General features: G+C 42.9%; 2 protein-coding genes across 3 annotated transcripts in view; one reads left to right on the plus strand and one right to left on the minus strand.

Moving 5' to 3' along the window:
- Window positions 1–26,467, minus strand: part of LOC134211441 (tRNA N6-adenosine threonylcarbamoyltransferase-like) — a 60,854-nt gene that overhangs the window by 10,681 nt on the left and 23,706 nt on the right. The gene's annotated exons all lie outside the window — the stretch shown is intronic.
- On the plus strand, window positions 7,783–8,517 carry LOC134209461 (uncharacterized). Its single transcript, XM_062685447.1, has one exon. It carries the CDS (start codon window positions 7,783–7,785, stop codon window positions 8,515–8,517), a length of 735 nt encoding a protein of 244 aa, XP_062541431.1.

A 26,467-nucleotide genomic window follows, 5' to 3' on the forward strand; every position in this document is an offset into this window, starting at 1 on the left:
TAATTTACACCATAAATGCAAAAAGAAAGTAACCACTAAGTTGAAGAGCATTGAATATTCCACAAGCTAGCCCTCAATATGAAATCCTAAATATATGAGCATTGGAAAGGAATATAAGCCCAGTGAAAATAATCCACCATTATATTTATTCTATTGTACCCTGTATAGAGGAATCAAAAACTAAGGCATGTCAGTCCGATCAAGAAGATTATTCCCTACTGTAAAAGCGTGACAGGCTGCTGACAAACATTTCGATTTATCGAGAAATATACATTACGTATTAGCAGAGAAAATAAAAGTAGTAGCAGTAGTCAATGCGTGTAAAAACGGCGATGACGACGACAAGGAGAGAACCACTCTACTTATTATTAAAATGAGAAAAAAAAACCTTCTGGTGATTAGGATGGAAGTGAGAGAGAGACACACTGATAAGCGGAAACCAAATGACAGTGCTGTTGAAAAGGCGCACGTGCAGAAGGAAAAATGAAACACAGAAGCAAAACAATTATTATAAACATTACTATTAAAATTATTATTATATATTCTTATTATATTTAGTCGAGAAAAAAAAGATTACGAGGTGAACTTTTTTTTTAATCAAGAAGAAAATAAAGAAACATTGTATAAAATATAAAAGTTGATTTGAAATTCTAATTTAAAAGAAATTTGCCTTTATGTGCACTTCCGCCAATTTGGATCAACCTTCGAGAAATATAGGCAGTGGCGCCGGGAGTGGGTGGGACAAGTAGGACATGTCCTACGCATGAAAATACCTGGGCCGAACAGTCAAAACATTATCCTACCCATGATTATGGTAAGAACATACCATATGAATAACTAAAAGATCTAATACTATCAACCCTATTTCAATTTGTGGATCTATAAAGATATCATTAAAACGTTCCAAAGTTCATTCATTTATTAAGTCTACATCTAAACAGATAACACTGAATCAACAATTTGACGCCACATTACACGGTTCGAGGCCGCATCTCTCCATCCTCGAATACGCCCCACTCTCGCCAAGTCGTTTTGCACCTGGTCTGCACACCTCGCTCGCTGCGCTCCACGCCGTGTCTCGTACCGGCCGGATCGGAAGCGAACACCATCTTTGCATGGTTGCTGTTCAGCATTCTTGCAACATTTCCTGCCCATCGTACCCTTCCGGCTTTAGCTACCTTCTGGATACTGGGTTCGCCGTAGAGCTGGGCGAGCTCGTGGTTCATTCTTCGCCGCCACACACCGTCTACTTGCACGCCGCCAAAGATGGTCCTATTCCTAAGCACCTGTTTCTCGAATACTCCGAATGCTTGCAAGTCCTCCTAGAGCATTGACCATGTTTCTTGTACATGACACATTTGGTGCGGTGGCGAATCTTTTTTTACCGCAGTTTCTTCTGGAGCCCGTAGTAGGCCCGACTTCCACAGATGATGCGCCTTCATATTTCACGACTAACATTGTTATCAGCCGTTAGCAAGAATCCAAGGTGGACGAATTCCTCGACCACCTCGAAGGTATCCCCATCTATCGTAACACTGCTTCCCAGGCGGACCTTGTCGCGCTCTGTTCCACCCACTAGCATGTACTTTGTCTTCGATGCATTCACCGCCACTCCAACTTTGGTTGCTTCACGTTTCAGGCGAGTGTACAGTTCTGCCACTTTTGTGAAACAAATAAATTTACTAGATCTGTTGAAAATCGTACCCCGGCGGTTACACCCAACATGACACCTTCTAGCGCAATGTTGAACAACAGGCACGAAATTACATCACCTTGTTCGTTGCACAAATACTGCTTGAGGGTTTGGCCCTCACCTGTAGTAAAGAACATCGAACACAACTGTTCCATCTCTTCGCATTCCGCTTCTTCCAGGCGGCGTTTCTTCTCCTGAAAAAGGCGGGTCTGCCGTCTCCGCTTCCGTCTATAACGTTCCACGTGCTGCAGCGCGACCGCCCGCGCTGCATCCTTTTCCTCCAGAATCTGTCTGAATACTTCTTCGAACCGACCGTTCGGTCGATTTCGTCCCACATACCCACAGTTGTTCTCCGCTGCGTCGTTAATGACTGTTTTAACTGTATTCCAGCAGTTCTCAAGAGGGGCCCCATCGAGCTCACCCTCTTCCGGCAACGCTGCCTCGAGATGCTGCGCGTATGCAATGGCGACATCAGTTTGCTTCAGTCGCTCTAGGTCGTACCGCGGCGGTCGTTACCAGATATTGGTCAGAGTCGATGTTAGCGCCACGATAAGTCCTGACGTTGATAATGTCGGAGAAGTGCCGTCCATCAATCAGAACGTCGATTTGTGATTCTGTCTGCAGGTGTACTGACCTCAAGGTGTACTGATACGGAAGGCTGTGTTGGAAGTCGGTGCTGCGAATGGTCATATTCTTGAAGGGGGCGAAATCAATTAGTCGTAGGCCGTTTTCGTTCGTCAGCCGGTGAGCACTGAACTGAGCGCATATCGCCCATCACTATGAAAGCTATTCCCAGCTCGTATGTGTTGCCGCAGCTCTGGTAGATGGTATGATTACCTCTGAACGTTCGCACCATCCAACAAAATTCCTGCAGCGCTACGAGGCCGAATCCACGGTCCTTGAGCACATCGGCGAGTATGCGTGTGCTCCAGATGAAGATTTGCAGTTCCACGAACCGAGTTTCCAATTGCAAGTCCCTTTTCGTCGCAGTGGTCTTCGCCGATGGTTCCGGTATGTACTCTCTTATTTATTATTCATTGCGTAAGTTTTTCCAAGGCTGGCTTGCAGGGCCTGACACCAAACCCCCTAAATTTCCGGAGGACCATTCCTCCATATTTCCGGTGGACCATGGTGCACAGTTTCGCTTAGAGTCCCCCGTTGGCACTCGGACGATGATCAGCCGCCCCTTACATGGAGAACAGACGCTCAGTAAGATTTGCAACTCCAAAGTGGAGAATAGAGTTCGATCGATGGAATAGAGTTCGCCGCCGTACCAAACTGACCATTTACAAAACGCTTATTAGACCCGTAGTTCTCTACGGATCCGAGTCCTGGACGATGCTCTTGGAGTACCAATGCGCACTGGGAGTTTTCGAAAGGAAAGTGCTGCGTACCATCTATGGTGGGGTGCAGATGGCGGACGGTACGTGGAGGAGGCGAATGAACCACCACGAGTTGCATCAGCTGCTGGGAGAACCATCCATCGTTCACACCGCGAAAATCGGAATACTGTGGTGGGCCGGGCACGTAGCCAGAATGTCTGACAGTAATCCGGTAAACTGGTTCTCAACAACGATCCGACGGGAACAAGAAAGAGGAGTGCACAACGGGAAAGGTGGTTCGATCAGGTGGAAGACGATTTGCGGACCCTCCACAGATTACGTGGTGGATAGCAGCCATGGACCCATGGCTGAATGGAGAAGACTTTTGTGTGCTACACATGCCACTCCGGACATAGTCTTGTAATAAATGACGTAAAAGGACGTGAAAGAATTAAAAATTTTAATAGTTTTACGTTGATAATCAATAGTGTTAATACAATTGGCAAATTGGGGGAAAGTTTGCGAATTCAATTGATTGATACCTATATAAATCCTAAAAATAATCGAAAGATAAAGGCGCTATTAAACGTTTGAAATCTTTTATGATTTCGTGACGGTCCTTAATTTTGAAATTTTCATTTTGCATCCTGTATCCGAGCCTTCCCCTTATATTGTCTATCCGGAAAAAAGTTAGAACGCTTTTTATATCGAAGTTGATTTTTTCACGAGACACAGGCAACTTTCCGTACTTCGGAAGTAATGCGCTAGATTCGCCTAAAGATGCGCTAAACAACGCATCAATTAGTTTCGCAGATAAAACTTCGTAAGAAAAGTTCGATTCGGAAGTCTTAGTCCTGGTGCTACGCCGACAATAGTTAACGTCAAAAGCGCAATAACACCTGGTTACAGTAAACATTGCATGCATTAGGAATAATTCAGCCTGATTTTGACGCAGGATTATTACAGTCGAAGTATGAGATTAACTGATGAAATTTGTTCCCTAGTTCCACTTAGGGAGTGAGTGCTAGTAATGGACCCCTTAACGACCAAAATTTACTTCAGTCGCTCCGCTAGAGCAAGCCTCTTGACAAATTGTTGTTCTGCTGCACCATACGACAACCAACAGGTACCAGCATCGTGTTTTGTACATAAAACTAGACAAAAAAAAGTTTACCAATGAAGCAAGCATTTTAAAATGATGTAGCTAGCATGCCTATTATGGCCACCCCCGGGTCCATAATACGCAACGTCGAGTTTGTTTATATACGTACAATGGTCCACCCATTTGATTTACATGTTCCATTCCAGCATGTTCCTTTTGCCTATAATAGACACCCTCCCCCCCCCCTCCTGTGTGCTAGTAATGGACCCTTTAGCATATTTACATTTACAAATTAGTTAATATAACTAAATTTCTGCTTCCCTGTTCATAACAAATGTAAGGAACTGCTGTCCTGTTACATGAAGCAACTTTACCCGACGGAAGTTTGCAGAAAATAGTCGATTCCAGCATTTAATTTGGTTCAGGGGGTCCATTATACGCACGGGGTCCATTACTAGCACTCACTCCCTAGTAACGTCTATAAAACGCCGTAAGGTAGACAATTATTTTTTATGATCTAATTCAATTTGAAAAAGTGGTTTTTGACCGTTTTTATATAGAACTTAATATAGAAGAGAAGGAACCATCGACAACCACGACAATACTACCCAGCTTTAGCAGGATCTCCCACTCTATGAGGGAGATAGCGACTTCACTGTCTAGCGGCTGGGCCACCCCATTCATACAACCCAGTTCAATAATAGATAATACCCTAAAAGTAGGCAATTACCAAGAATTGGAACGCGCTGTATAGGGGATGCATGATGCATGAAAGAACTAAAATTTTTATTAGTTTAGCGTTGATAATCAATAGTTTCAATACTATTGGCAAATTGGTGGAGAGTTTACGAATCGATTGATATATAAATCATTAAAATCCATTGAAAGATAAAGGACCTATTAATGTTACAAATCTTACATGATTTCGTGACGGTCCCCAGTTTTGAAATTTTCATCTGACACCCTATATCCGAGTCTTCCCCATAAACGTTGTTTACGTCAAAACGAACTTTTTTTATTGAAGGCTGTGTGAAGTAAATTCGATAGGCGACAAAGCCTAGTCGATCACTATTTCCACTTAGTAACGTCTATAAAACGCCGTAAGGTGGGCAATTATTTTTTGTATCTATCACACTAAGGCGCAGTGTAATGATTGTATCAAGAATGGCATCATACTTGATGGATTGATCTGTTTTTGCCTTTCTCGTACAACAAAGTTGTACCAGAAGGCTATAATTTCACTCCAAAAGCCAAATTTTGATTTGGCTCGGAGACCCATAGTGTTATATACCAATCGACTCAGCTCGAAAAACTGAGCAAATGTCCATGTGTAGCCCCGGGATTTTTTTTTTCAATCAATGTGGCCGTGACGCAATCCATTACTCTCATAGTTGAGTAATTCTTAAGCAGCGTGATATAATCAGATCAAAGCTTTTAACCGCCAAAATGTAGGCAATTAACGTTGCATTTACCATACTAATTCGAATTCAACACATTGAATCGAGAAAGGCATAATCACCACTGGGGGATAAATTTGGGTTTTTTTAAATAAATTATTTTTAATTTTCAATTATGCATTTTTATTCAAAGCCGTAAATCACAAATGAGTTCAAATGACCGAAATTTAAAAATGGAACCAAATTGCACTTCCTAATACTATCGGTCGATTTAATAGCATGTTAAAATGTTTAAATGGATGGGTAACGAAGGTGGGGCCTGAGTGTTTCTGTCGGTGAGGATCACCCTAAGCACCCATCTCTTAGGTGGTTCAACAGCAGCAGAGTTCAACAGCAGCAGTACGCTTTGCATTGTTCTTCCGATAGCTCGATGACCGGTCATCGCTGGATATAAACGGCAACGATGATGTCATCGATGCAGCCGACAGATCAGTTGAGTAGTTGGATGTGCGTTGAGAGGGAGAGTTAGAAGTTCACCACATTGCATTCGGGTTAATTGGGGTACAATTTAGGAGTAAGAGTATTGAGAAGACAGTTGGATTTAGCACTCGGTCGAAGAACAAGCTACGTGACCCGTTAGTAGAATTAGAATTATTGTTAATGTTAAGTCGTATAGAATAAATGTTACGTGTTAGAATCGTGTTTAATTAAATATTTAGTTTGATTTAAACGTGTGTTATATGTGTTAATCGAAGAAATTGCCTGATACTATTGGTGCCTAACAATTCAATTACCTACCGTGGCCGCTCTGAGGATAAGGTTACCGGCCGCCTTGAGGATAGTTACGCCTTGCAACCCCATCGCCCATTGAACCAAGGCACCCACTGAGCTATCTACTAAATCCAGGTATCCTACATTATTGGTCCTTCATCCGGATTACCTGAGGATCGCACCAGGCAAGCATCTAGGCTTCTTCGATCAACGCCAGGATTTTGGAAACAGTCACACAATTCACCTCAACCAACTCTTTGTGCTCCACGGAAGAAGGATTGTCGCCATCTCGTCGATGAATAATAGTTGTGCATTATTGATTTCGCCATCATTGGAGCCACAAAGAGCATCAAAGGATCCTTTATGAAGGATATTCGCGCGTCGCTTTGGTAAGCGCTGCCATTGGGATTATAGTTACCGCCTACTGATGTTGTTGAACCTTGGAGCCGCTTTGGTCTGGACTGGACACTAATCGGAACGGATTCCTGTTTCTCCAGGTAAACTATATATTTAGTGTATGTCCTACCGAAGCATTACCAACACCGATTCTAACACCATTTTCGACCACTTCCCTGACTCGACACTCTTCCTCATCGAATACATTGGGACCATTGATGACTACCGACCAATCATCCGTCATCCGAGCATTGAGCTACATTGAATCATCCGGCTGTGAGTGAGAATCCAATGCGCAGCAATTTTGTGCAACTTCAGATGCTATATGCCACCAACGGAGCTGCAATCACTACATCTAGGAAACCGTAGAAATCCACACGAAGAGGGAACGGCATCGCATGTTTGCCCAGGTTAGTTAATTAGAACTACTATATGTCTACCGAAGCATGGGCAACAGTGTTACACATTTTAATTGATTTTTCATCCTCTTCGATGTTGTGGACTCCTAATTTGTATATTGAGAATTTCGGATATATTCATTCATCCCATTGATGATTTGGTAGTGGTGCTGGATACTGCTGGGTTTACGACGCTGTTGATTTCTCTAGGTGAGTTGATCGCAGTATATGCCTAGCCGAAGCCAAACATTTTGATGCTACATTCGAATATTCTCCTCTTCTCCCGAATAAAAAATTGATTGTGATTGGAGCCCCAGTGACCGTTTATATCGCTACTCACGATTTGTTGACATCGCTTATTGATTGAATTGTGAGATCTATCCAATTGATCGGACATCAGTAGAACTGTTGGTTTCTCCAGGTGAGCTGCCACAGTATATGTCTAGTCGAAGTTGAATATATTTGATTACTACATGCTGGTTTCCCCTCCTCTATATACAATCCTGTAAACGAGAATCGTCTTGCGTCGAAACTGTATTAGACAATTAAAGGGCAGACGAAGACATCGCTGAAGGCTGATTGGCGAAATTTTCTAGTGTGGAGGTCAGTTAAATAGAATAGTGTGTGTCCGCCGAAGCAAAGGGACTCCACGGAGTACTACATCACTTTTCTTTTCATCCCACCTTGATCGTGTTGAGCGACGATGGCGCCTTCCTGGAAATTGTCAATAGCCAAGAAGACAGCGAGTTTGAGGATTCTGATGACCAAATTGAAGCAGGTTGTAGCAGCCTTCGACGATATTTGCCGATTTGCCAAGAACATCCAGGGAACTACTTCCGCCACCCAAATCCTTCTTCGGCTGGAAAAAATCGACGACTTATGGGAAAGGTACGGAGCAACTCTCGTGGAAGTCCAGTCCCATGAAGATTATGATGAGGAGGACGTGGAAAGCGATGCGCACGATAACCGAAGACAGGAATTTAGTGACCGTTATTACGAGGTTAAGTCGATTTTATCAGATGAGCTTAGGGAGAGACAGGAACCAACTAATCTCAATCAACCCATTCGTAGTGATACTCCAACAATGTCCAACCTCGATCGCGTACGTCTTCCGCAGATTAGCCTACAAACTTTTAATGGGGATATAGATGATTGGCTAAGTTTTCGGGATCTATTCTCTTCCTTAATCCACCGAAAGACAGATTTGCCTGATGTAGAAAAATTCCATTACTTGAAGGGTTGTTTGCAAGGGGAACCAAAAACAATTATCGATTCACTTAAAATCACTGCAGCAAATTATCAGGTAGCATGGGGGTTGTTAACTAAACGGTACAATAACAGCAAAGTGCTGAAGAAACGGCAGATTCAAGCGCTATTGAAGTTACCCATTCTGCTCAAGGAATCCGCTTCCGAATTGCACACTCGTGGAAGGATTTGAAAAGATTGTACAAACACTGGACCAGGTCGTACAACCAGCCGACTACAAGGACCTTCTTCTAGTGAGCATGTTGGCGTCTCGTTTGGATCCGTCTTCTCGTCGTAGTTGGGAAGAGTTTTCTTCAACGAAGGAACAGGATACGCTGAAGGAACTCACAGAATTTCTTCAACGACGAGTTCGCATCCTGGAGTCTTTGCCTTCCAAGGCAGCAGATGTCACCAGGGCAACACACCAACCGTCATTCGCCAACCGTCAGAGGAACTCTGCAGTGAAGAACAGTTTCAATACCATCCAAGCTATCGAGGAGCACTGCTTCGCTTGCACTGGAAATCATCTTTTATTCCAGTGCGGAGTTTTCAACGGATGTCAGTAACGAATGAGGATTCGTTGTTGCGGGTTCATTCGTTATGCACGAACTGCTTCAGACAAGGACACTTAGCTAAAGAATGTCAGTCGAAGTATTCTTGCAGAAATTGTAAGGGACGTCACCACACGTTGGTCTGTTTCAAATCGGAAGGAACTCCAAAGCAAAGGGTCCGACAAGAAGCAGAAACGTGATCAGGAAGCTCCGGAATCTACACTTACGCCTACACCTCAAGCTGCAAATGTTCCAGCTCCTCCTCAAGTAGCTAACCTAGTAGCTACGGACAGCTTGGCGGCAGGCACAGTTCACCAAGGGTCGTCGAAGGTTTTGTTGGCAACAGCAGTTGTCATAGTCCAGGATAACGAAGGCAACACAATTCAGCTCGCGCGCTACTTGATTCAGGATCGGAGAGCAATTTCATCACCGAACGTTTGAGTCAGCGTTTGAAGGTATGCCGAAGTAAGGTGGATATTTCGGTTCTAGGAATTGGTCAGGCTGCAACTAGGGCAAAACAAAGAATTGTTGTCACTATTCGCTCTCGGCTGTCGGAGTTCTCGTGCCAGATGGGTTTCCTGGTGCTTCCGAAGGTGACAGCCAATCTCCCTACCACTAGCATCAACATCGCTAGTTGGGCGATACCGGAAGGAATCGAACTAGCTGATCCTTCATTCTGTGTTTCATCAGGAGTGGATCTTGTTCTGGGCAATCAAGCATTCTTTGACTTCTTCAGTACTGGCAGAAAGATTTCTCTTGGTGAACTGCTTCCTACATTATACGATTCAGTCTTCGGTTGGATTATCAGTGGAGGAATTGCCGAAGGAAATTCAAATTTGCACATTAACTGCAACCTTGCAGCAACGGATCGTTTGGAGGATTTACTTACCACACACTTAATTTTTTTCACCGAGATCTCAGCATTTTTTGTTAATTTTCCCGAGGTGGGCACCGCCGAGTTTCAGCAAACATGATTTTTGCCGAAATCTCAGTAAAAGTGACGTTTCAGTTGCTGAGATATGGTAAATATTTTGCCGAAAATCAGTAATAAACCAAATTTTATGCCGAAGTTCAGTTTTGAAATTTACTGAGCTACAGCGGTGCCCGATTTTGCCGAGCTCGAGAAAGAAAAAGTTAGTGTGCAGGTTTTGGTCAATAGAGGAAGTGGAATCGGCTCAAAACTACTCCCCCACTGAAGGTCGTTGTGAAGTTTTATTTTCGAGCACGGTACAGCGTGGAGCGGATGGCCGCTATTCTGTATCTCTTCCCAAGGATGAAAACGTCATTTCTCGGTTGGGCGAATCAAAGGAGATCGCATTCCGACGTTTTCTAGCCACCGAACGGAGGCTCACAAGGGACAGTAACCTCAGAAAACAATATGTGGACTTCATGGAGGAATATCGGCGGTTGGGTCACATGCGGAAAATTGAACTAGATTCAGAAGCTATCCACAGATGTTTTCTTCCCCATCATCCGGTGCTCAAGGAAGCCAGCACAACCACCAAGGTCCGGGTGGTATTCGATGCCTCGTGCAAAACAGCATCGGGATTATCGTTGAACGATGCTTTGCTGGCTGGACCTACAATTCAACAGGATCTGCGAGCTATTGTACTACGGTGCTGTACAAAGCAGATATTGATGGTAGCAGATGTGGAAAAAATGTTCCGTCAAATATTCGTTCATCCACAAGAAAGACCTCTTCAATCCATCCTGTGGCGTTCGTCCCCTTTAGAGGAAGTGGCGATGTACGAGTTGAACACGGTTACCTACGGAACAAGCCGGCACCGTTCTTGGCGACACGAACAATGAAGCAGCTGGCGATGGATGAAGGTGAGCGATATCCACTAGCAGCGAAGGCGATCACTGAGGACACTTATATGGACGACGTCATCACCGGCTGCGACAACTTGGATGAGGCGAAGAAGTTGCAAAACCAACTGGAAGAAATGACACGTAGTGGCGGCTTTCGGCTGAGAAAATGGGCGTCCAACAGTGCAGACGTACTGAACGATATTCCGGACGAAAATCTGGCAATTCGTCCTACTGAAGGCATTATGCTTGATCCAGATCCATCTGTGAAAGCATTAGGATTAACTTGGCTGCCAGGAAGCGATGTTTTCAGATTCCAATTCAGTGAACCGACTATTGGGTCCGATGAAGCTCTTACCAAACGGAAGGTGCTATCGATTATTGCTACATTGTTTGATCCTCTAGGATTCATCGGTGCTACAACGACAGCTGCCAAGGTGTTCATGCAGCACCTATGGACTTTGGAGGATGAGAAGGGCAAAAAGTTGGATTGGGATCAGCCGTTACCTTCGATGGTGGGTGAGGCCTGGAGGAGACTTCATGATCAACTACACATTCTGAATGAAATACGGATTGATCGTTGCGTCATCATTCGAAATGCCATTAAGGTAGAATTCCATTGTTTCTCGGATGCATCGAAAAAGGCGTATGGCTCATGCCTGTATGTCCGAAGTCAAGACTCGACTACTATCGTCGAAATCCAAGGTCGCTCCTCTCAAAACTCAATCCATACCCAGACTAGAACTCAGCGGTGCGCTGGTAGCTGCAACAACTTTTCGAGAAGGTGCGTCAAGCAACTAACCTGAAGGTCCACACAACGTTTTGGGTGGATTCCACGTGCGCTCTACAGTGGATCAAGGCTCTTCCTTCAACGTGGTCAGTATTTGTCGCAAACAGGGTTGCGAAAATCCAGGCGCTCACGGAAGGCTGCGATTGGAGACATGTAGCAGGGGCTGACAATCCAGCTGATCTGATCTCGAGAGGTGTAGGTCCAAGGGAGATCATCGACAATAGCTTCTGGTGGCACGGACCAGAGTGGTTAACCATGGAACCGAATAGTTGGCCAACTCTAGATACTGCTTCGTTGAAAGAAGGAGAAGAAGAAAAAAGGCGCACTGCAGTCGTCGGCAACATATCAGTCGTAGCAGATTTCAACGAAAGGTTCATCTCCACATCAAATTCTTACACGACATTGATTCGTCGCGTCGTAATTTGGCAGCGGTTGATAAAATCGCTTCAAGCACCGGATGATCGCCCGGTAGGTTTTCTTACGGCAGGAGAGTTGCAGCATGCAGAATACACGTTAGTGCGAAAGGTACAAGAAGAAGCATTTTCGGATGAATTGCGGTCCATTCAGAAGAATGAAACAGTGTGTAGAAAATCTCCACTTCGCTGGTATCAACCCTACATTTGTGAGAATGGATTATTAAGAGTAGGTGGACGTTTGCAGCGTTCAGATGAGTCTAGTGACACTAAACATCCAATGATTCTGCCAGCAAAACACCGATTAACTAGGCTTGTCTTCGAACATTACCACCTTCGTTTGCTCCACGCCGGTCCACAGCTCTTATTGGGAACAATTCGACAGCGCTACTGGCCGCTAGGAGGAAGAAACGTTGCACGACACGTTGTACACCAATGTTTAGCGTGCTTCAGATCAAGGCCACCACGAGTTCAACAATTAATGGGTGAATTACCGAGCTCACGAGTAACAGTTTCTCGCCCGTTTGCCAAGGCTGGAGTCGACTATTTTGGTCCAATTTATTTGCGTTCAGCACCACGAAGGGCAATAGAAAAGGCATATGTAGCCATATTTGTGTGTATGTGCACAAAGGCTGTGCACATGGAATTAGTGTCCGACTTGTCAACAGAACGGTTCCTTCAAGCTCTTCGGCGGTTCATTTCGCGCAGAGGAATATGTACCGATCTATATTCCGATAACGGTACGAATTTCGTCGGGGCCCGAAATCAATTGAAGGATCTTTTCCGTCTATGGAAGAGCAACAGCCATCGAGAAGAAGTAACAAGGTTCTGTTCCAACGAAGGGATAATGTGGCATTTCAATCCACCTGGCTCACCTCACTTTGGGGGACTATGGGAAGCTGGAGTGCGGTCAGCCAAACATCACATTCTTCGAGTTATTGGTTCCAATACAGCCACGCATGAGGATATGTTTACGTTGTTAGTGCAAGTGGAAGGTTGTTTAAATTCCAGGCCATTGACGCCATTATCGGACGACCCCAATGATCTTGAGGCGCTGACTCCAGCGCATTTTTTAATTGGCAACTCTTTACAATCGCTTCCCGAGCTTGACCTTCGTATGATTCCTGCAAATCGATTGAAGCACTACCAATTAGTTCAACAGAAACTTCAACATTTCTGGGAAAGGTGGAAAAGAGAATACCTCTGCCAATTACAAGGCAGATCTAAGCATTGGAAACCTCCGGTCAAATTCGAATTGGGAAGACTAGTTGTCATCCAGGACAAAAATCAACCTCCAACACGTTGGCGTCTGGGTCGCATTATTGAGGTACATCCGGGCAACGATGGAGTTGTAAGAGTTGCAACTTTGAAAACTTCAACTGGGGAAGTGAAGCGAGCAGTACAATATCTCTGCCCGTTACCTATTCCCGAATCAGCCAAAAACGTCGTTTAAGTACAAGTCCTGAAACCCTTCCCTGTCCCAATCGAAGAGGATATTATTTAATTTTAGGTAGACGCAGAAATGAATATTTCTGGGTGGGTGAGAATGTCGGTGAGGATCACCCTAAGCACCCATCTCTTAGGTGGTTCAACAGCAGCAGAGTTCAACAGCAGCAGTACGCTTTGCATTGTTCTTCCGATAGCTCGATGACCGGTCATCGCTGGATATAAACGGCAACGATGATGTCATCGATGCAGCCGACAGATCAGTTGAGTAGTTGGATGTGCGTTGAGAGGGAGAGTTAGAAGTTCACCACATTGCATTCGGGTTAATTGGGGTACAATTTAGGAGTAAGAGTATTGAGAAGACAGTTGGATTTAGCACTCGGTCGAAGAACAAGCTACGTGACCCGTTAGTAGAATTAGGAATTATTGTTAATGTTAAGTCGTATAGAATAAATGTTACGTGTTAGAATCGTGTTTAATTAAATATTTAGTTTGATTTAAACGTGTGTTATATGTGTTAATCGAAGAAATTGCCTGATACTATTGGTGCCTAACAATTCAATTACCTACCGTGGCCGCTCTGAGGATAAGGTTACCGGCCGCCTTGAGGATAGTTACGCCTTGCAACCCCATCGCCCATTGAACCAAGGCACCCACTGAGCTATCTACTAAATCCAGGTATCCTACAGTTTCCTTTTTCTAATCGCAACATTAATTAAATCGAAAAACAGGTTCAAGAGATCCATCCAACTTGCCGGGTTCAATCATGACTCCAGCGTAAACACTCGAGATCAATTTATGCCTGTCGCCATCACAGTGATTCCTGTCGGTACCCTGGCTTTATTGTCCTGCGATAGAAAAGCCACCTGCATGTGACCTCGGATAGATGTGCCTGTTTCTAGATAGCAAGCAAAGAAGTTAATAGCATTACCGAATTGTTGTTGTACAAAGTTCTCCATCTGTGTGCGATTTGTGTTGATTTGTTTACGCACGGCTCAATGTAACGGAACAGGTCGCCACATGTCATTTCCCTTCTGTTGTATGCCAGCTCCGTGACAATGTGAATCCAATGTCTTCCAATAACTCATGCAATATTAATTTGAGCTACCTTCATAACTATTGATTTTGTCTTGTTTTATATATGATATTTCAATCTACGTTAACAAATATTATTTTACTAACCGTCATATGGTTGACTGCCTCAGGGCCAGGAACGTTCAAAAGTAATTATTTTATGTTTTGGTCGAAGTTTTGATCTACGTTTTGGCGGAACATTTTTTTAACTTCAAATGTTGCTGATTTTTTGACGTAAACTACGTCTAAGGAGAAGCCTCGGATACAGGGTGCAAAATGAAAATTTCCAAATTGGGGACCGTCACGAAATCATGTAAGATTTCAAACGGTAATAGCGTCTTTATCTTTCGATGGATTTTCGACATTTGGTTATCAATCGATTCGGAAACTCTCCAGCAATTTGCCAATTTTATTGATACTATTGATTATCAACATAAATATAAAAAGCCCCGTGTTTCGCGTGCGCGCGTCATTTTCATTCTGCATGTCACGGAGAACGGACGATTTCGTTCGCATGGGAGGACTCGTTGATTGAGATTTATGAGTGATGATGCGGATGAAATTTTTCGTCAGGTGGTGGTGGCGGTCGTGGTAACAGCAGTACATCTTTACATCCGTGTTCCCAACAGCATCGTTGAATCTGGCAATCAACGTCGTGCTGTTGATGAGGTACATAAGTGGTAATGAATCGGTTCTTTTCAGGACCACCATTATGTTTGGGAGGAAGGTTAAGATGAAATAATTTTTTGACGTAAACTACGTCTAAGGAGAATACTCAGATACAGGGTGTAAAACGGAAATTTCCAAATTCGAGACCGTTGCGAAATTAGGATAGATTTCAAACGTTAATAGCGTCTTTATCTTTCGATGGATTTTTAATCACTTACTCTGCAGAAGTCGAATGATGGGTTGAATCTTATGAGTTGTTGCGTTACTGCTGCCGATTTATTGTAACAATCTCATGAATTTACTCTCAGTCAAACCAAATTCCTCCAATGAACAATTTAATGCCCTGAAAAGGACATATTTCAGATCATGCGGATTTCTAATCACCAACACAACAGCAACCATTCGATAGTCAGAATATCACAAGAGTATTTCACTCAAATGCAGATGCTGGCTCTATGGTTTTACCGCTACACTGCAACAGATTTCCATCGTTGGATTCTCTGTCGCAACGATCCTGTTACGAGCGCTACCTACGCCATCGGTGGGAACGAAGAGCGTGCGTCAGGAGAAGCTGCAAAAATGTATCCGCATGGATGGAAATTAAACCTGAAACAAGTAGCAATCTATCTACTAAAATAATAATCTTGTGGGGAAATTTCACTGGTATTGATGCTATCCATGCGAATAAATTTTTGTAGCGTCCCTGACGCACGGTCGTGATTCCGCCACCGACGGAAACTATCAGCCATCACCAAGCGATTAATATGAACTTTGATCAAAATTCGTCTCGCCTCAAATTATGGTTTAAGAGCTGCTTTCACTGATGACACTTCAGACGCAACCGTTGCAGAAATAAACACCACCATAGCCGCCATCGTAGAGACACGCAAGAAAATTCCATCTTAGTGCACACCATCGCCGGGAATAAAATTTCCGGTAGGAGCTCCGCCGATGCCGAAGGTGGTACCATGGTCTGGTCTCCGCGACATCTCGAACGAAATGGCTCGCGCGCGCGGAAGAGCTGCTTTCTTGTAATCAATAAAGTTGAACTTGTAGCCACGCCCCTTTGGTGAGTGTTTGACGGTTACACAATATTTGCAGTCATACCGGACAACAAAGAGGAGGGACTAATGAGCCATCTTTATTGGTTATAAGAAAACTGCTCTCCCCGCGCGCGCGTGGCAGCATTCACGCTCCCCCAGTTCGAGACAGCAGCACGTAGGGACGTGTTTTTTGCTCGCGCATTTTGACGTAAACTACGTCTAAGGGGAAGCCTCGGATACAGGGTGCAAAATGAAAATTTCCAAATTGGGGACCGTCACGAAATCATGTAAGATTTCAAACGGTAATAGCGACTTTATCTTTCGACGGATTTTCGAGATTTTCTTATAAATAGATTCGGAAACTTTCCACCAATTTGCTAATTGTATTAAAACTATTCATTATCAACGGCAAACTATAGAAAATTTAAGTTCTTTCACGTTTGGTGAAAAATCTCAGAACCAACCAATTCCGTACATGCATCCCCAACACGGACATCAGATTGCTGTAACGTACGGACCTTTTGGCTCACCGCTTCATTTTCTCTGTACATAAAAAGAGTTGTGTTTTGCGCGCGCGCATAATTTTTGTTCGAGATTCCACGGCGAGTGGACTGCTCCGCTGGAGCGTGGGCCGTCTGGTAGCGGTCTGGTAACAACGGCTCGGTGGCATTGGCGTTTGGTGGTGTATTTGGCAGCAGCAGCGCGTCATTCACGGTTGAGATTCCACGGAGCGTGTACCATTCGGCGTCCGTAACAACGAATCATAGGACGGTGGTCGTGGTACAATAAAAATAATTCGGTCCTTTGTTAGGACCACCGTTATACACAGTAGAGAATTTGGTTTACCGAAAATGTTCATCAAAGTGAAATTTCATACAACAATGGCGACCAAAAAAGGAAACTCGTCGTCAGTAAGAACATCACTCGAGTGAATTCGTTGCTCACATGCTGTTAGTAATTACAAAGGTGCACAATTTCAAAAATCGGTCCTTTATCAGGACCATTTACTATACAAACAGAAGGGTTTGATTTGCCGTGTTTGAATTTGATGTTTGAATTTGCGGTACAGACGATAGCGCGGCAAATATTTTTGACATAAAGGATTTTTCAAAAGAGCAACAGCTAGTGACCGGAAAATTCTTGGAGTCCAGTAAAAGTTTTTAGCATGATATGAGTACTTTATGTACCAACTATTAGTCGTACGCATTAATTTTTTAATTTATTTATTTATTTATTTATTTATTTACAGTCTTCGACATATTTACATCGTACAGACTAAAACTTAAATGCTAATTCGCGACTTGAAAACATCTCTACTAATATGGAAGTCATACAAATGATAAACATTATTAAAAGAAATACAACAAGCATCAAGCGGATTGTTCTGTCCATATTGCGTTCGGTGTGCTGAGCGTCTGAAGAAGTCACTGCGGCGTGTCGTCCTTCCGGGAACGTTGAAACGAAGCCTTTCCAGAAGTGCGGGACAGTCGATGTTGCCTTCAAGCATGTCATAAATGAAGAGCCTTTGGATCAAGGTTCTCCTCTCTCTCAAAGTAGGAAGATTTATAAGTGCACAACGGTGTTCATAGGGTGGTAGCTGTTGTCGATCCCGCCATGAAAGTCTTCGGAGAGCGAATCTGATGAATGCTTTCTGTACTCGCTCGATACGGTTAATTTGCACGGTGTGATACGGAACCCATACAATTACTGCATATTCCAAAATACTGCGAACAAAGGCAACGTACAACGTCTTAAGGCAGTAAATATCGGTAAAATCACGAGTGTTGCGTTTGATCATACCCAGTGTAGCATACGCTTTTGCGGTCACCGATGAAATATGCTCAGCGAAGCGTAGTTTGCTATCTAAAATAATGCCCAGGTCTTTGACTTGAGAGACACGTACCAAATCCTGGGATTGCATTAGGTAGTTAAAGGCAATTGGAGAGCGAAGGCGAGTGAAGGTTATTACGTTGCATTTCTGTACGTTAACTTCCATTCCATTTCTACCACACCAATCCAAAATTGTATTAATATCCGCTTGCAATGCGCAGCAATCCACCAGTGATGATATGACTCGATAGATTTTTAGTCGTCTGCATACATGATTTTAGACGACTTCAGTTCGTTGCATAGATCGTTGATGAAGAGTACAAAAGCACTGGTCCGAGATGGCTCCTTGAGGAACGCCAGAAGTAATGTGAAATGGATCCGACATAACTGTTCCGAGTTTTACGGACGCTCTTCGATTGTGGAGATACGATGCAATCCAATTAGTGAGCCAATCAGGGAAGCCTATCCGCTTAAGTTTTTCTACCGCTAACTGATGAGGAACTCTATCGAAAGCCTTCGAGAAGTCAACATATACCGCATCGACTTGCTTTCGTTTCTCAATATTATCGATTAGCCAAGATACATGACTCATCAAATTAGATGTCGTTGAGCGTTTCTTTACAAAGCCATGTTGGTCAACGTCGATTATGTGCTGTACCGCCGGGTACAAGAAATCCAGCACCATGCTCTCGAAAACTTTCGGAAGACAGCTGAGGATGGAAATGCCTCGGTAATTTTGAACATCGTGAACATTTCCAGATTTATGGATAGGTGTGATTAACGCCTCTTTCCACCTGGAAGGGAAAAAACTTTCCACAAGCGAGCGATTGAACAGCAGCGACGTAGGTAGAGCAAGCGTCTGTGCACAATTTTTGATGAACGATGGTGTCAGCTTGTCCGATCCAGGTCCCTTAGATCCATCAACTTCTTGTAGTTTTTTCCATACGTCGCGTACTTCAAAAACATTCAACGGAATGTTGAGATCGAATTCCCGCAGACCGTTCAAGTACTCTTCAGACAAAGGCGGTGAGTTATTACTTAACACACTTTGAAAGAATGACGAGAAAAGGTTTGCCGATTCGTTCAGTGTTGTCGACGAAACTTCGAGATAGTTTACTGTTTGAGGAATCAGACAAATAGTCGTTTGATTACGCAAATAAGACCAAGCTGCTTCGGATCATCCTTGAAGTCGCTCTCAAACCGGGAAATATTTGACCGAAAGGCATTCTAAGTCACGCACCACGGTCGATGCTTTTCGATTGAAAATATTTTCTTCGAGCCTTACGCAATCGATTTCGCATGTTTCTCAGCTCTCCGTTCCACCAAGGTTGTTTACTCCCAGGTTGACGTGCTTGTCTTTTCAGAGTCACGTGTTGTCGAAAAATCTCATCCAATTCGCAATAGAACCGTTCTACCGCTTCGTCCAAAGTGCCCACATTTAAAATATTAGTCCAATTGACTTGTGAGATCGCAGCATTTAACTCGTCGTAGTTGCAATGATTAAAGTCGTAAGATGCATAGCAATTTTCAATGTCTGGCAGAGCATGTGAAGCCTCGATAACAATCACAAAAGGCGGATGATGACGATCCATATTCATCAGAGGCAGAGGAGGATCAATTATCTCACAAACATTTGCATTATTTACGAAGCATAAATCTAGTAGCCTTTCATTTTCATTCGTTAGGTAGTTAATTTGGTGCAGGCCGGAGGCGATAACGTTTTCAACTAATGACAGTTCTTGCTCGGAAGAGGCATTCAATGGTATGAAACTTCCGATGTCATCATCAAAACTCCAACGAAGAAGAGGCAAGTTATAATCACCTACAACTATTACCATGTCTCCAGTTCCCATTTGACTGCAATCCATTGATGCACGAAGCATGTCGTTCATATAAATCCGGCTCTGTATTCGGCGGGAGGTAGACCGCACACACAAAAATATTCACGTTCCCAACAGTTGCCCGAACAAACATCTGTTCTAGTCGGGTTGCACCGTCGGTCGTTACAACTTTGCTAGGTATGTTCTTTCTAACGCCGATCAGCACACCACCACCACGCAGGTGCTGGCTAGTAGAAACATTTCGATCGCAACGGTATATCGTATACTTATCAGTCAACTCTGAATCCAACACATTGCTGTTGAGCCAGGTTTCTGTTAGAACCACAAAATCGTAATCCGAGGCGGAGAGAGCTGCAAACAGAATGCTGGTTTTCGTGCGCAATCCTCTAACATTTTGATAGTACACCGTAACTGATCGATTGTGTGTATCATTAGAATTAGAAATGTTGCGATCGAGAAAGTGGTTCGTAGTTAATCCATTATTTGAAAAGTCAGGGGTGTGAGAACATGGAGAAGGTAAGCTGGGCGTGTGGAGTGAAACGCTTTCAGATGCATCATTGTTGTTATTATTGAAATTGAAAGTTCTGCCGGGGATGAAAAATCGAATTCCCGGAAAACTATTCCCTTTTGCCATGTAGTGGGTAACAGCGACAAATGCTTAAACTGCAAACCAACTCCAACTTTGAACGACACAAAAGAGAGCTCTTCAAGATTCTTACCTTTGGGAACTAACTTTCGGACGTCAACAGTTTCAGTTGTATCCAGATTACGTTGCACTAATCCTCGAACGTCGTCCTCTGTAGCATTGGGATTGAAACCGGACAGATACAGCCAGAATAGGTTTTCCTTCGCCTTCTTTTCTGCTAGTGGTATCATCACATTTGGATCGAGATCTTTGGTTCCTACATTTTCATTGATTACAGGTTGAACTGCGTCTTCTTCAATACGGGGGCGTTTACGATTGTTGGACGAGGAGGTACTTCCATTACGCATAGTTCGTTCTTGCAACACAGTTGGAATTTGCCGCAGAATCGAGTTTATTTTCGCTGTGTTTTGTTGCATTTCCTCTCTCAGCTCGATCAAGGCCTTGCTATGTTCTGTGCTGATAACCTCCATTGCAGTATTGGTGGCTGATATCGCTTGACGGAAATTAGCATTTGCCATCATTTTAGTGCAAGCACAACACATCCAATAGAGTTGAGAAGAATTTGCAACAGCATCACGGGTGTCTGCAGTTTGATTCACACACTTTAGATGAAAGGAAGACTTACAGAATCCATTGCAAGCGATTTCGTCATTCTTTTCCAATTCCCCGGCGCATGAGCAACAAACTGACGTAGCCATTGTTTCTGTTGTAGAACTGTGATAAGCGGTGATAAAACTTTGACGATTTGATGAACTTAATGAGTTGAAAACGGTTGTACTCCAGATGTTTCAGATCGTAGAAAGGTTCAATAATACGATGATCACAGCGGTTGTAATAAATCAAGTATATGAAACACGAAAAAACAGTAATTAATAACAGTGATTTAGAACAAAATAGTAAACAACTTTACCTCACACATACATGAAAAACAAATCGGTTCTTTTCAGGACAATCATTTTATAAAAGAGAAGATTGAGCGGAGACGAATAGTCTTCCAATCGCAAATCATAATCGCTTGGCGATGGAAGTAAGTTTCCATTGCTAGCAGAATCAGAATCTCTGGCAAGGTTCGATAGTTTGATTATTGATTATGGTTGCGCATTTATAAATATAAACTCCCTTATATTTGAACTAACATTTTGCTATAGAGAGAATTGATTCGCCAATAATTTTATTTAAAATGCAAAACATTAATGCTTGGTTACTGGACGATTCAATCGCAAAGATAGCATCGATATCGTCGTAATCGTGTAATTGACTCTTGCAAATGTCTCTCTGAGAATTCATCTTTAAAAGATACGGTCCTTTGCAGTTAACCCCAACAATGGAAGAAAATAACTCGAAAATACATCAAAACCTCTCTCAGAATTATTTTGGCCCTGAAAAGGGCCGTTTGGTTACTTGTTTTGTTGTTGGTTATTTGCGCAGTGGTTCCAAAGTAAAAGTTACTTGGAGGCTTTTGCCCTGTGAGGAAACCGACCTTTGAAGGTAAATGAACTGTGGGTTCGATTTATTTCCTTGCCGCTTCCACTTCTGCCTCCGCTTCTGCCTTTGCTTTTGCCTCCGCTTCTGCTTCTTCTTCTCCAAACGGGTTTCTCCTTCTGCTGCGTCCAGGGCCTTGTATTTCGCAACTTTTTTTGCTTCCGCCTGCTTTTTTCTTCCCTGTCGTCGATCTGCCATTTCTCGCATCTGCTCGATTCGTAATTTTGAAAAAATCAACACGCGAGAGAAAAGCACTTTGCTAGTATTCAATAACATTAAATCAGCAGCCCCGCCCCATTCGTGAATGAGGAATTGTTTACATTTACCAAAGGGGCGGGATTTCGACCGATAGAAAAGTTATGTCTCTTGAAACCGTTCGCTTTTACAAGTCTTCCCTAACACAAACATCAAAAATTAGTAACGAAGTGTTGATAGAGTGAAAATTTCTCTTAAAAACCCCAAATAGTGCGATTTGTGCTTTACAAGAGTTTTCGTCTGCTGGATAGTGAATAACTATTGAGAAATAAGTGAAGTTAGTAAAGAAAGTGAAGAAAGTGACGTGAAGTGTGAAATCATGTCCCAACACATGAACATAAAGTATGTGCGTAGTTTCCGCAAACGTACGCAGGAACAAGGAGGTGACGATCCTCCGAAGCAAGCGAAAACGGCAGCCGAACGATCGCGGGATTATCGGGTGAGAAAGAAGGTGGCCAAAGGAGAAGCGTCGTCCACTGCTGGGTGGGACGCTGGAGAAGGGCCTTCTACTGGAGGTAGGAAATCTTAAAATAAATAATAATATAAAATAGAAGTTTCAATATTTATTAAATTTCCAAAAAAAAGCATAGTGCTGCAATGGGAGGGAGAGATAGTTCAAGTGTAACGGTTCATACAAATAATTGAAAATATCCATACAAAAAGTGTTACGAAGTGGAGGAAGGAGGTCTAAAATTACCCAATTCGATATTACGTTATTTGTGATCAGCCCCTAAAGTTTTCACAGCATTTAAGCTGAAAATATCACCAACATTTTAACTGTTTTTAATTAATTTTTAAATCATCTCGACAATTATCTTTTTAATTTTCCCTTATTTCCATGTTTTGAACACTGCAAAATTATACCAGATCCTTTACTGTCAAAATAATGCATTTTTTTGGCTTCGTGACCATGCGGTTAGCGACGTCAATCATTTAGACGCATGTGCTTTGGAGTGTGAGTAAGGAGAAAACTTTTCGTAAAGCGAAAAGTTCTCCACTGGACCACTGGACCATGCCAGACGTTAAGTGTTGTGAATGTGTGTTAAGTGTGTTAAGTCTGTGCGACCTCTAGTCGAATACGGTGATTCTGATTCTGTCCGTCTTTATTCCTTCCCTTGACAAATAATCAATATTTCACAATACATCTAATATATCAAATTTATAAGAGTACAAAATTTTATCACATTTTCAACATTATTGATAACTACATTCCAATTTTGGAACAAAATATATCAGAAGCCACAACAATCTGAAAAATGAATACTGTGCGACTGTTGTAATGCAATTTCTGATAAATTACAAGTTTTCCGCTTTAGCTACGTTTTGTCACATTTTCTGTAGTATTGAAAATTTAACTTTATTTTAAGTTGAAAATATCACAGAAACTTCAACTGGATGAATAATGCATCCTGTTCAAATAAATTTCTTTCAACTGCTTATAAATTATTATATATACGTTTTGTTCATACTAATTTGAAAATTAAAATTTTCACTTCTAAAACCATATCCTCCCTTACTCGATGGTCTCTTCATTACCGAGTAACGGAGAGTTTTTTCTGTATTATTAGTTTGTCCTAATTTTATAAAAAAAATATAATTTAAGAAAAACCAAATTCATAATCGGAGTCCCTCAAGCTATCCAAAAAGCTATTTGTTTCTACTTTCATTATAATATTCAAGTATGATTCCGATATGAGGTTTTCTAAAATAAAATAATAAAATCATGTTTTTTATTGAACATGATGTTCCTGTCAAATTTGTCTTTCTGTCGTATATTGTGTCTATAGTGTATCCCCCGGTGCGCTCCCGTGATGCTGAAACGGTCATCAGTATTCAAAATGGATCGGCCATCGTTGATGACCCTATGATCGGTGATAATTCACCGGCTCAAATATTGTTTGACGATAATCTCGATCAGAATGGTATTGTATCACCGTGTCCCGCTCGATCTTCGATCGCTGATAGCAGCATGCGTGACGAACAGGATGGTTTCTCGTATTCTGAGCATTTGAGCCAGGGTAAGACCTATATATGCTCTTCGAAAAATTCAAAATTCTCTTTAATCTCATCTGATTTTTATAGAACCGTTTGAGCCAAACCTGGAAAGTGCGACGAGGGAATTCGAAAAGAGATTCGTCAACAATCGTTTCGGTTTTCCGTGTGGCGTGTGCGACAGATTGTGGTTTTCCAATGACCTCAAATTGCTTACTGCTGCAGCATTTGAGATATTGCCCGGAATCGATTTGGAAACCACAGGCTTGTAGAACGAGTCTGAAACATGGGAAGGTGCCGTTATTAGCCACTTCTAACGGTTTCAAGTTCCCGGAGTATCCGTCAAATCCACATCTCCCACCACTGGATCCAATAAGCGAACGTTTCATTGCCCCACGGTTGCCATTTATGCAAATTAGACGACTACGATTTGCAGCAGGCAGTTACGGCATCATTGGTCAGGTGATAAACGTTCCTGTGGATGTGGATAAAATGGTGAAAGAACTTCCGCGCCAACTCGACGATGACAGAGCCATCAATGTGTCAATCAAGAAACACTTGATCCACAAAACTAGTTACCTGTCTGGATGGGTAAAGAAGGCAACAATCAAAGCTTGGCTGCAGTATCTGGTCACCACACCCCTGTATCGCCGAAATGGCATAACATTAAGCGAGGATAATCTGCAGGCCATCGATACCCAACCTCGAGTGGATGATGCCATTGAAACCATGGAGAGCGACAACGATGTCGAAATGCTGATTGTACAACAGCATACCCTTCTATGGAACGAGGATAAGTGTCTGGAGATTGCTCCGGCACAGAACAGAGTACCACTATCCATCATTTATGATGAGCACGCTGAGGTGAAACCAGCCGGCTCACCGGATGGGAAGGAATCACAGGGTCGTTTGAGCAGCATCTTTCCATTCAAATTCAGTTCCTTGGCGAGGCTCATTAACAAGGGGAACACAAGGAGAAAACAATACTTGTTCGAGCGGTTTTGCAAGTGAACGACGAACATACAAATAAGGCCTTACAACACTTAAGCTCAAAAGCCGTAGAAAAACAAATTTCTGTTAACCAGAGAAGACGAGGCCTGGACGTTCCTTTGCGAACACGGAAAACGAACACAAACAAAGAAGAGTGAAAACCTAATAATAAAGGGCTGCGCTTTCATAAAAAAAGGAGTCGCTACCACAAAGTTTTTCTTAACAACTATTTATTCGTCCATTTTGGACACACCTCTCCTACTCTGACGTCACTTAGGGTACTTGCGGTTGTTTATCGTTGGGATCCGGATCCGTGGTAGCTTGCAGATGACTGTCGCTTGTAGATGGCGTTGCGGTGCATTCCGGTGGCGAATAGCACCTGACGGATGATGTTCGATGGTGGTTCGAGTCGGTAATAGGCACATCCAGACATTGTTGGTGGTCTGAAGCGCATGCTGAACCCAGCAGTTGGAGGGGGGGGGGGGGTTATAAACCAGATTGACGGATGGTTCAATACTTTCCTGCTCACCATTAACTTTTCGGGACGATGTTCGTAGCGTATCGGGCTGTGGCTTCTCGGAAGTCCTGAGGAATAGTCGGAACTTGTTCCGAGAACATATAGAAAAGAGAAAGGCCCGTTTCTGGACCTTTCTCTTGGACTATTTCTAAATCACACAAATGTTTTGCAGTGAAATGTTCTTAGGTGATTTTGAGCAAACGTACTATTTTGTTCTCGTTATTCACAAACTTCTTCCGTACTATTGCCCGTACTATTAGTTTTAAGCCTTTTTTAAATTCTAGACACGACGCGCACTTCTAGATCGTCCACTGGTAGAAACAGGAAAGGCGCTTTTCTAGCAATGCCTGAGTATTTATACTCTAGATTTGTAAGGACGGATAGCTAATTTAATAACAAATATTAAATTATACAGTCAACATTATGCTCCTTACCTTAAATGTACATCCGTGCGCCACACTGGCGTAATCTATGTGTCGAGCTTGACATCATTCTGACAAGCAGTTGTTTTGACAGAGCATTCACACCACTGTAAATGAGTGTTGTCACGAAAGGAATGAATAAGAGAGGAGCCATGAGTGTTTCACTTGTCAGACGACACGCGAAAGCGGCACTCAATTTCTGATGCTGTCAGTTTGTTTCATTAGGGTGGGATATGAATTTTGGACTTGCGGTGGAGCCAGCAAGATACAATTGGAACCAAACGGTTACATTACCCCATCGTCCTTCTTCAAAATGAAAGTATTTCATTTTGAAACGATAGGAAAACAATGTTTTCATTTACTGCAACCAATA

The sequence above is a fragment of the Armigeres subalbatus genome, chromosome 2 (assembly GCF_024139115.2).
Source record: "Armigeres subalbatus isolate Guangzhou_Male chromosome 2, GZ_Asu_2, whole genome shotgun sequence".
NCBI lineage: Eukaryota > Metazoa > Arthropoda > Insecta > Diptera > Culicidae > Armigeres > Armigeres subalbatus.

Bases quoted from the DNA above. Each gene is read 5' to 3' on its own strand.
- LOC134209461 (XM_062685447.1), top strand. From the start codon at position 7,783: ATGGCGCCTTCCTGGAAATTGTCAATAGCCAAGAAGACAGCGAGTTTG.